Source organism: Setaria italica, chromosome VII (assembly GCF_000263155.2).
Source record: "Setaria italica strain Yugu1 chromosome VII, Setaria_italica_v2.0, whole genome shotgun sequence".
Taxonomy (NCBI): domain Eukaryota; kingdom Viridiplantae; phylum Streptophyta; class Magnoliopsida; order Poales; family Poaceae; genus Setaria; species Setaria italica.
This window is the reverse complement of record NC_028456.1, coordinates 32,708,929-32,719,506: the sequence shown is the minus strand read 5'-3', so window position 1 is coordinate 32,719,506 and position 10,578 is coordinate 32,708,929. Positions and strand designations below refer to the sequence as shown.

The window sequence follows — 10,578 nt, the reverse complement described above, 5'->3', positions numbered from 1 at the left end:
TCCATTTCCTACACATGTTTATTTTCTCAAATTTACAACATAGGTTAACTCTGGTTTTTGAGCTAATACAACTTCCAGAAACTCATATAGTTTTATTTTGGCAAACTCACAAGCTCTGAAAGCTGCCTGTTTGTTGTTATAACTATACTAAGTCTTCTATATATGAAAAAGAACCAAGTCAGGGTCAACTCCTTTTGGAATACTAACAACCTGATGGCTTATATCTGGTAAGGAGAGTGCAATCTTCTTGGCACTCTCTAAGTAGCCCTCAAACTTCTTCTGATTAACCCCATGTTTCTTCTCCAGTTTATCTTCAATCTTTGACTGGTCATATTGAGCCCGAAGGTCAATACCAGTGGCAAGATCCAGCTCCTCCTTCATGATTTGGTACTTGATTACCTGCTTACGGAATTTCCAGTCACCGGTAATCCAGTCGAATTTGTATAGTGGGAGGAACCGGTGTCCGTAAGACGCGATGAACTCAATGGCGGCGAGGATGAACTTGAACTCCTCCTTGGACAGGTAGTAAGAAAAACTCAACCTAGTCCATCCTGGCTTCAGTCCACTGTAACCCTGAAAAATGTGAAAGTGAACAGTAACATTAGTACACAGCATTACCCTTACAAAAGTAGGTTGCATTAAACCTATCACAACGTACTTAATCATACCTTAAGAATCATGGATCGGATGCGAAGGGAGAGCTCATTCTGGATACTGAGCAATGTGTGGCCATAGGGGCCTGCGCATGCGCAGCCACCCCTTGCCTGGATGCCAAAAAGATCATTAAGAAGCCTTGTGACAAAACGGCCATGGAGAGGGAGGCGCTTCTGCCTCGCATCGCCCGAATTGGACACCGGAGGGTAGATGAGGAAGGAGAAGATTGGCAGGCGTTCTGCTTTCGTGTTGCCAAGGACGCTTACATTCGGGTTGCTGACAAGCCTTTTCATTGCCATCTCGGAATACACTCGCTCTCGGATGCTCATCACGTCATACCCAATGTATTCCTTGACCCAAAATGCAAGAGATGCACGAATCTTTTGAATGATGGGTGGTGTGCCGGCATCCTCCCGTTCTTCAATGTCATCATAGTACAATGTATCCTGCATATCACAAAACCGTATATAATTTGAATATACCAGTCCATCAACCCGTACTCCCGCACGGGCTAATATTTTTAGAAGTTATTGAATCTAAAAATTATTTAGAAATTAAACTTTTAGCTAATAATTTAATTTATTTACCTACTACTCTCTCATTTTTTCAATACTTCAACATAATACTCATATAGATATGTACTTATCTTTATCCAGTTGTGATTGATTTTTAATTAGTAATTACTCTATAAATTTTTTAATCCACATTCACACTTTTTTTTTCATTTTGTATCGCACCTCCATACATTGTGTTTAGAATAAAAATCAATATTTTTCATCGATTCCTCACATACATGTGCAATTGGTATAAATGGTGACACTCATCATGTGTATATACTATAACTTAGTATTTCTATATTAACAATGATAAATAGGTAATTTAAAATCATATATTAGTTTACTTTTGGACATTTCTATATGATGCACATGAACATAATTATATTAAAATTTAGGTGTTTATTTTATGTTATTTTTAATAACGATATACGTAGGTAAGTAATAGATTTAGGATATATGAGGATGCAACCATGGCACAAGTAGTATTTGCCATCATATCGCTGGGCTTAAGTAACTGCTCACCTTCTCATTGAAGCCGTTAACATAGGCCACGGTGCCGCCACCGCAGGTTGATGGAGGCTGGGAAGTGAGGCGGTACAATGCTTTGTTCATCAGAAGGATGCCTGGTGTGCCTGGTCCACCAACAAATTTGTGTGGGCTCAAGAAGACTGCATCGTAGCCATCGATTTCACCGGATTTCATGTCAATCTTCACGTATGGTCCACTGCAAAACGAGACTAGTTAGAATTGATGCATCGATTTTTTGTTATGTGCTCATGAGGAAGCAGAACTGATGCGCCAAACTGCCATATGGACAGGCTGAATATTTCTGAAATTTTGATCGTAATCATGCATGGAAAAAAAAGTATCAAGGATGAATTTCTGATAATGTTGGAAACAAGAAATTTCATAGCAGGTCTAGAAATCTAGGGTCCTTAGAATGTTGGTCCTCTAGTCAGAGTCATTTTTTAAAGTCAAAATGAAGAATTCTGTAGATCTTTTGCCCACAATTTCTTCCCCTAACATTAGAAAATAACAATACCTCAAGCAATAATTCAGCTTACTTCAACACGGAAACATGATACGCAGCAGGTCAATATATGTAGTTCCAGTTCATACTTCCATCAGATCGGCAGTAGTCCATGTGCTGTCATATTCAATGCAGTGCAGATATACAAACTAGCTGCACTGATAAGTCAAATATATACAAGATATCCTCTTGCGACATTAACGTTTATACGTGTCTTCTATGCAAGAAGCACATACAGCAAAGTTTTTAAAAACTAAACCTAAACCTCAGTTTTTTTTGGTAGGTTTAATGTGGGTAATCTCAAATATGCTCTTCTACCATAATAAACTTTAACATTACGCATATTTTATACAGAGAGTATTAGCATACGAAAATATTGAAAATCTAGGGTAGCAAAACATAAGACATTATTACCAATTTGTAGTTTAATTTTCTCTGAATTTGTTACGATTATAAGTAGAAGAATTTTCCCGACCAACTATATGCAATTCTGAAGATTTGCGATCCGGCCTTGACCATAAGAATGTTTTAGAAGATCACAAATCTGCCCAATCCTAGAATGTCAAATCCATCCTTGTCATGCATGTACTATATTCAACGAAGTTGAGAGTGACATTCTGTCGCTCTCATGAATGTCAAGTATTATGATGCATTGCTTTCTTTAATTTGCTATAATATTATAATCTGCCGGTCATCTCTCACCTCGCGGCGAAGTCGAAGCACGCGAACGCGCCATGGTCGTGCAGGACGCGCGCGAGCTCGCGCGTGTCCGTCATGACGCCGGTGACGTTGCTGCACGCCGAGAAGGAGCCCAGCATGGGCCGGTTCGCGTACTCCGGCGAGGCGAGCGCGCGGCGGAGCGCGGCCAAGTCGACGAGCCCGTCGGCGTCGACGCCGATCTCGACAACCTCGGCGAGGCTCCGCCGCCACGAGAGCAGGTTTGAGTGGTGCTCGTAGGGACCAACGAAGACGACCCACCGCTCCTCCGTCCGCAGCTGCGCGGCGAGACGGCCGCGCATCTCGACCGACGTTACGGCGACGCCCATGACCTCCTGCAGGCGCTTGATGGCGGCCGTGGTGCCGGCGCCGCAGAAGAGGAGCGCGTCGCCGGCGCCGGCGCCCATGCATCGCTTGACGTAGCGTGCCGCCTTGTGCACAAGCCGCGTCGTCTTGCTCCCGACGTGGCTGTCCTCCGTGTGCGTGTTCCCTGTCCATAGAAGTCATCAAACACACGTGTCACACACAGGCATGTCGGAAGAAAAAAGTTATCTATCCTTGCGAGCAAGAATGGCAGCCCGCTCACCGTAGAAGGGGAGGACCTCGTTGACGATGTAGTCCTCGATGTACCGGAGGCTCCGGCCGGACGCCGTCTGGTCGGCGTACGTCAGCACGCGGCGGCCGAACGGCGTGTCGAACTCGACGTCCTTGCCGATCAGCTGCGACCGGAGCCACTCCACCTTCTCTTCCCCAGCTCCGGCAGCGGAGACGAAGCTCTTGTCTTCCAGCGTGCTGGCACGGAGAAGGTTCAGCAGGGTGGCCATGCCATTGGTGGCCTCCTCCGCTGCCGACGCCTTCATCGTCGCAGTGGCCATGGCCCCTTGCTGAACTTGCGCAGATGGCATATATTATACCCTCTCCAACAACCGTTGTCTAGCTGTATATTCCAACGTCAGTGGCAATGGCAATGGCAGTGGTGAAGACAATGAATTGAAGCAAACGGCAATGGCTTGTAGACTTGTAGCTGTGTGTGTGTGTGTGTGTGTGTTAATTTCTGGCCTCAAGCTCTGCATGGAGACAGGTATATATAGACATTGCATTGCACTACTGCACGTGAGTTGGACAACAATGAAAAACCGGAGGAAGAAGAGAAGAAACAGGAAGGAGGAAGGAAGAAGATGGAGTGGTGGTTGATTTAGTTTAATGCCGGGTCAATGCGAATGCTTTGCTTGTGGTGACCAAATTCTTGCTCGCTCGTTCCTGCGTTTCAGTGGGCATTCATTGTATTGGCTGCTGCTGCATCAGATATTCAGACTGGGACGGACTTGGCCTGAAACATTTGTATCTTTTTTTTCAAAATCGTGTTTAAATGCTTGGCATGAGCTAATCAATGTACATGGGTCGGCCGAAGTACGTACAGAGCGCAGATAATATCAATGGGCTGGTTCACATTTCGTCACACGCTTTACGTGTAAACATCACGTAATTTCTCAACTCGACAAAAATTAGTAAGAAAATAAAATCAGAACCAAAAGGATCCCGTGTTGCCATTTGTCAAATCCAGGTTTTCAGTCACATTTTCATTCTTGTGCAAAAAGAAGAAGAAGAAAAGAAATTAAATCAGAGCATAGGAGACGTCATGCATGCAACTGTGTACGTACAGAAACGCGTGCCGTACAATTATAACATGTGAACAGATTTCTTTTGAGAAAGGCATTTCGCGTGTGATTTTATACCTCCCCATGAAACGATGATTTTCGTGTGGTATAATACCTATAGGTCTCATTTCTGACCAAAGATAGTTTGACCAAACAAGAAACTAGAACGGTCAACGCGGTCAGGGGGGATTTGAAAAATCATTAAAAATTCAGTGACTAGACTAACAATTTGTGATGTACAGAGAAATAAGATAATAGGAGTACTATTTGCTATTGTTAATATCCTATGTCCAAGATTTTTTTTTATCTCTTAACTTATTTCTATGGCGTATAGGCCTAGGACCCAGGTGATGGCATTTCCTTTTTGTTTAAGCGAGTGATGGCAATACTGGATAAACATATATAGGGAGGGGGAGGGGGCAGTGCTTCTGGCAACAAAAGAATTAACTGATGTTCTAAAACTTGGATGCAACAAACCTTCTAGTTTTAAAAACTACTATGGCATTGTTAAAAATACATTCTTTTGTTTTGTGCAATGTCGCACGTTCTGATACGCGTGACACGTCGATCCCTGCATCCCAAATTGTAGATTGTTTTAGCTATTCTATTTTACTATGCGCCTAGATATTGTATATGTTTAGATGTACAATTTTTGAAACTGATGGAGTGCTCATTTTCTACCAGACGCTGAATGAAGTATACGCCACCACCGCGCCGGCCAATTAGAACCGTCAATGAAATAATTGACACGAAGGGCTGGATGTTCAATAATTCCACTCTACTCCACTTACTGCAGTTTGAATTGGACTTGTCCCAAAACTAAAGCAGCTGCATGCATGATGGTTCGATCAAGTCTGCAGCCCTCTGCATACCTGGTCTTCATCTGATTTGTTGATACGTTCAGCAAGCTAAGGAAAGCAACGTTCGAAGTCCTGAGAAATTCGTCATTCGTGCGCGCCTTTTGACCTTTGATATATCATCGGTTGGTCCTCCTCTGAATGATCCGGGTCATTCATTTCAAGATTAATGCGCTGATTAGCTTTCCTTTACCACATGCAGTAGAAATTTTTTTAAAAAAACTACATTTACTGCTGACCGGAGCCGTCAAGATCGATCGAGGACCTACCAGTGAGGCACACCGAAAACGGCCCCTGGATTCTCCTTTCTCCACGGCGTGCGCAGGGAAAAACAGCAGGCGAGCTAGGAAGGAAAAACTGGGACCTTATAGATGCACCATCTAGATTCTAGACGCATTTATGATCCAGAATTTCATGGTATTTCTGCAGATCGAATTTCCTGTCATCCCATGTGGTAGAATGTAGAAACTACTACGTTTACTTCTGGCCGGAGAGTCAAGAGAAATGTCAAGATTCTTCCTCTTCACAGCCCACGAATTCTCCTTAAGCATGCGCGGGGAAGAACAGCAGAGTGAGCAAGAACACGAAGGCCAAAGGAAGGGAAAACTGGAATCAAATAGATGTACTAGGGGTGAAAATGAAATGTGTGGAAACAGTGCGTCTAGCAGAGATATGAGTTTCGGGGCTCATTGCAAGGCGTCACGCTTTGTTTTACCTTCTCTTTATCATGTTTGCTCTGTTTTTTTAGTTCAAAAAAAATGTTTGCTCTGTTTTCCCGTTGGGGCCCAAAAGTTCGAAACAAAATGCCACGATGACCCATGGGCTGCAAGTGGTTCATACATGACATGGGCTAGCAAAAATTTGTTCTCTCCTTTTTAGCTTGGGAGGCACTTTGAGCGTCCAAATTCTACTGAAAATATCACAAGAAAATAGCCCGCCATTTTGTATATAAATCACCTAACAAACATTATTATCCGAGTGACAATTAGAAATCCCCTTTTTTTCAGAGGGCCTTTGTGTCTTGTAGAGTTGTAGTTTAAAACCGTGGAAGCAACCTGGCTGGAATTGGAACAGAGCGCTCCAACGTGATCCAGCCCAGATCCATGTGGTTCCGCAACTGCCACTTAGATCAGCCCATGGATTTGGCAAACCCAATCTACTGAAGAAACTTGGTCTTAGAGAGGGAGAAGGAGGAAGAAGAAGAAAGTAAGAAACTTCTACGCTATTTTCAGATTTTTTTTCAAAAGTATTTTTTCTGTACAATTAAGATAGAAACTAAGGTTATGGGGTTTTGAATTTCGTTTTCAGCAATTTTTCGATCCCATCGAAATGACCGAATTCGCGAAATTTCGGACGAAATTTGAGCTAAAAAGGTAGATCTTTCGGTGAGCAGACCGTATTTTGGTGAACAGTAATTTCGGTCATAATCGAAAAGACCGAATTTCGCAAAATTTCAGGCGAAATTTTGATCCCTGATTATGGGAAGTATCTCCAATGTACGGAAAAACATGATTAGATTGAGCTTATTAGCTTCTCCAATCCCATGTAATGGAGAGCCAGAAAAAAAACACAGAAATTTGAGATAAGATAAAGATGCAAAGGAAATTTCCATGAGTTCGGAGCTCAATTCGTGATAGAATTTCTAAAAGTAGTAAAAATACTCATATGAAGTGGTCCATTTCATAGGATTCTAGACGCTGAATCATTTCTTCGAAGAATCCATGTGGAAAAAAATCATATAGGATCTGAATCCTGCAAAAGATCTATATCTATTGTCTGTTGCAAAGAAGCCCTTAGTTAAAAAAAATATGAAGTCGAGGAGAAACGAAGTACAAAGAAAACTCTGTACAAAGTTGGAGCTCATTTTAGATTTCTTCCCGGAGTCCTATGAATTCAAGGAATTTCATAGAATTCTAATTAAGGTGTTCAACTAGAAACACAGGCGCGGCTTTGCCGCGCTCCTGTCAGAGCTAACCAGCCCGTGGATCCTTGTTGCTTCCCTAATTGGCTGCTATCGTTTTCCTTTCTGGCTGGGAGTCCATTTCCCTGCTAGAAAAAATAGTGGGAGGTTAGATTGAACCAAGCATTGTAGCACTGCCAAAAGCTGATTGTTCAATCCAACTATTGGAACCCTGATATAAAGACATAATTAAGAACATGAACAAAGTATTATTGCAGGATATATGCTAAGGTATTTATGTTGGGTACTAAAATTATCATGATAGTTCAGTTTTTTTTACTTGATAGTTCAGTTCTAGATATTCTGGTTTGGGTTCCTTCTTCTTCTTTTTTTGGGAAAAAGTATCTGAGATAAGAAAATACATGGTTAACTTGATCATTCGGTCATGAAATCATGATTGTAGCAGAAGGTGGTCTTTACTATTTGAGGTTAATAATGAATTGCACACAGGCATATAATAATTAGTAAAATTCATAGCACAATTAACCAGTGAGATTATAGACATCCTTCATCTGGTAAAGATAATTGTGTTAACTATTATTCATGTGATGATGGTTCTCGCATAATAGAAGCAAAACTATGCTCATTGATATATATCAAATGACATATATAACGTACTTAACCAAATGTTAGACGAACTGAAATTTCAGGATGAAGATCAGAGCACAATCTAAAATAACTATTACATGACCATGAAGTGGTGTGCATGGCTTATATTAGCCGGCGTCCAGGAACTAATGAGATGACAATGGTTGTCACTTGTCAGTCATTGTCACAGTTCAGCACATATTTCGTTGAACTAAGTGGTAATCAGAAAAGTTCAGTGGCTATGAATCTGCCTATCAGAGAATTGGTAATTTTAGGATATACCTTGATGCTCTCCTCCTGCCTAGTCAAGGAGGAGGAGGTGGTGGTATAACATGCAGTCATTGCCGCTGAGTCGACGTCGCATCCATGCTCGTTTGTGCTGCCGCGGAGCAGCTTGTTTGAGCAGGCAGCAGGTATATGTCCTGGTTGGGCATATCATCGAACAGCATAAGGGCATGGCAGCTCGCGTACAGCTAAGAATCTACCTTGCGCTGTAATTGTATGGTGTCGTGGCCATGTGCCGGCTGCCGGGGATCCACCCGCGGCCATCTACTCCATACCTCCGCCGGGCCGGGCAGTGCTGGGAGAAGGGGGCGACACGGAGTGAGAAACTGGGGAGTAGGCCGCTAGGACTGCTGTTGCAAGAGGTGGCGGCGCATGCTCCAGCCACCATGAGCCATGAGCCCATGAGTGCGAATCTGCCACGCGCCAAGGCCCCCCAACGTGCTGCGACGATATTTCGTCGATGCTCTCTTGTTGATGGTGTCAGAAAATCAAATGCCGGGTGGTGTATCCACCGCTTCTATCATTCCTTCTCAAGGATTCCTCCCCTTAAGCGGTGTCGAATGGTGATACGTGGAGCTCGGATGTACTAGAGGTGGCGCTGTCAGCTCCAAGGGAGATCGTCGTTTTCCGGTAAGCTTTGGCTTGCGCGTCCTTTCGCCGCTCTAAGTCCCCTTCCTACTGCGCGGTCACTCAGATGGAGGGCAGCAGCGGGACGGCGTAGCTACGAGGGGTGGGGCAAGGTGCAACGGTCATAGTGTAACCGGCAAGTACGTTGTTCGGTGGAGGCGTAAATCGGTGATCAATGGTTGTCTTTCGGTTGTGACATGTTTTGTCTTTGAATTGTCTGCGAGTTGTGTTCCTCCCGTTCCTCTATTGTACTCTGGTGTTGTATCTACCCGTCCCCTTCTACTTCCATCCTGGCTCTTGAAGCCACTGTAACCGCGCAAATGTTGTACCATCGCCGACTTGCCAGCATACATGGTAATATAATTCAGGTGGGACTCTTCGTCCCCCGGTGACCCGTCAAAAAAAACGTGCTGCGACGATCTAACCCGCATCGTTTCCCATACCTTCTGCGCCACCATCGAACTCGCGTGCCGCGCTCCTTGCTGCTGTGGTCGCCTTGTCGTAGGGTGCCACCACCTCGAGTGCCTACTGGAGCCGCCCCGTGGCCGCCGCCCTCGCAAGCACCTCGTGACCCGCCGCATCGGCGAGGTGCCTTAGTCGGATGCCACGTAATCGTAGCCCGCGGCCCGCTATGAGAGGCCCCGCAGCGCGCGATCCTACGGAGATGGCGGGTCCGAGAGGGAGAACGCAGACCCGGACTTGAACGCCGGCGAGGAGGTCGGAAACGCGACGCCAGCAGCAGGACGGCCGGCTGGGAAGGAAACCGCCCGTGCGAGACGCGAAGGGTCCAGAATCCAGAGTCTAGACGATGATCGAGGCGCCCATGTTTCAACCGTGGAAATAAGATTAGACGGCCGGTAATTACAGGCGACGTGGCCCAATCCCATACCCGATTTTGGAGGCACATCCACCGAGTATTTTTAGCGCAAAGCTGATCCTACCTCGCGCGCCAGCGCGCTTCCTGGCGCGCGAGGTGAGGCAGCTAACTGCTAGCGGCAAGTTGGTGGGGTCCGCATGCCCAGGCGGCGCTGCTGCTGCTGCCCACGTGGTGCCGCGCGGAGCGTTTTCTTTTTCTTCTTTCAATTTTTTTATTTTTCCATACCATTTTGAAGTAAATATTGTAGTTACATTTATAAATTCTTTAACAACATTTTTATAAAGTTGTGGCAAACATTATGCGTATAACATGAAAGTTGCACTACAAAATTTATGTTGTCAGGAAAGAGTTATACATACAAATTGTACGTAGTTATAGATTTTTTAAAATGAAAAATTCGAAGTTGTCTTTCAGAAATTGTACGTAGAAGTTATACGTACAAATTCTGCATGCCATCAAAGTTGTACTAAAACATTATCTTATAAGAAGTTGTCACTACGAAATTATGAAAAACTGCGAGAATTAAAATTTTTCAAAAAAGAAAAGTTTGGAAGTAGTGGAGTGGGCTGCTGGGATTGATGGCTGCTAACGCTGGTAGCGCGCGCCGGTTAGCAATGCCCTATTTTTAGTCTCCAGCAGGACGAATCTACTGACTAGACGCGGTTTTGTTGGTGCTGAATGAAGTGATCAATTTATTATCTTTTTTAGGACACCCGTGCACGCAGGGGCAGCTCCTAATCGTCACATGCATGCAGTACTTGCATCGCA

General features: G+C 44.3%; 1 protein-coding gene across 1 annotated transcript; it reads right to left on the bottom strand.

Moving 5' to 3' along the window:
• On the bottom strand, window positions 1-3,833 carry LOC101774268 (probable cysteine desulfurase). The gene is made up of 5 exons (XM_004978238.2): window positions 3,545-3,833; window positions 2,944-3,448; window positions 1,734-1,935; window positions 669-1,100; window positions 1-573 (listed from the first exon to the last, which is right to left on the bottom strand). Exons 1-5 carry the CDS (start codon window positions 3,831-3,833, stop codon window positions 157-159), a joined length of 1,845 nt encoding a protein of 614 aa, XP_004978295.1. The 3' UTR covers window positions 1-156.
• Between the last annotated feature and the right edge of the window lie 6,745 nt (window positions 3,834-10,578).

Excerpts from the sequence above, each read along its gene's own strand:
- LOC101774268 (XM_004978238.2), bottom strand. The coding sequence starts at position 3,833 with ATGGCCACTGCGACGATGAAGGCGTCGGCAGCGGAGGAGGCCACCAAT. Across the intron at positions 1,101-1,733 it reads TTAACGGCTTCAATGAGAAG|GATACATTGTACTATGATGA; the intron begins GTGAGCAGTTAC and ends TGTGATATGCAG. Across the intron at positions 574-668 it reads TCCGATCCATGATTCTTAAG|GGTTACAGTGGACTGAAGCC; the intron begins GTATGATTAAGT and ends CACATTTTTCAG.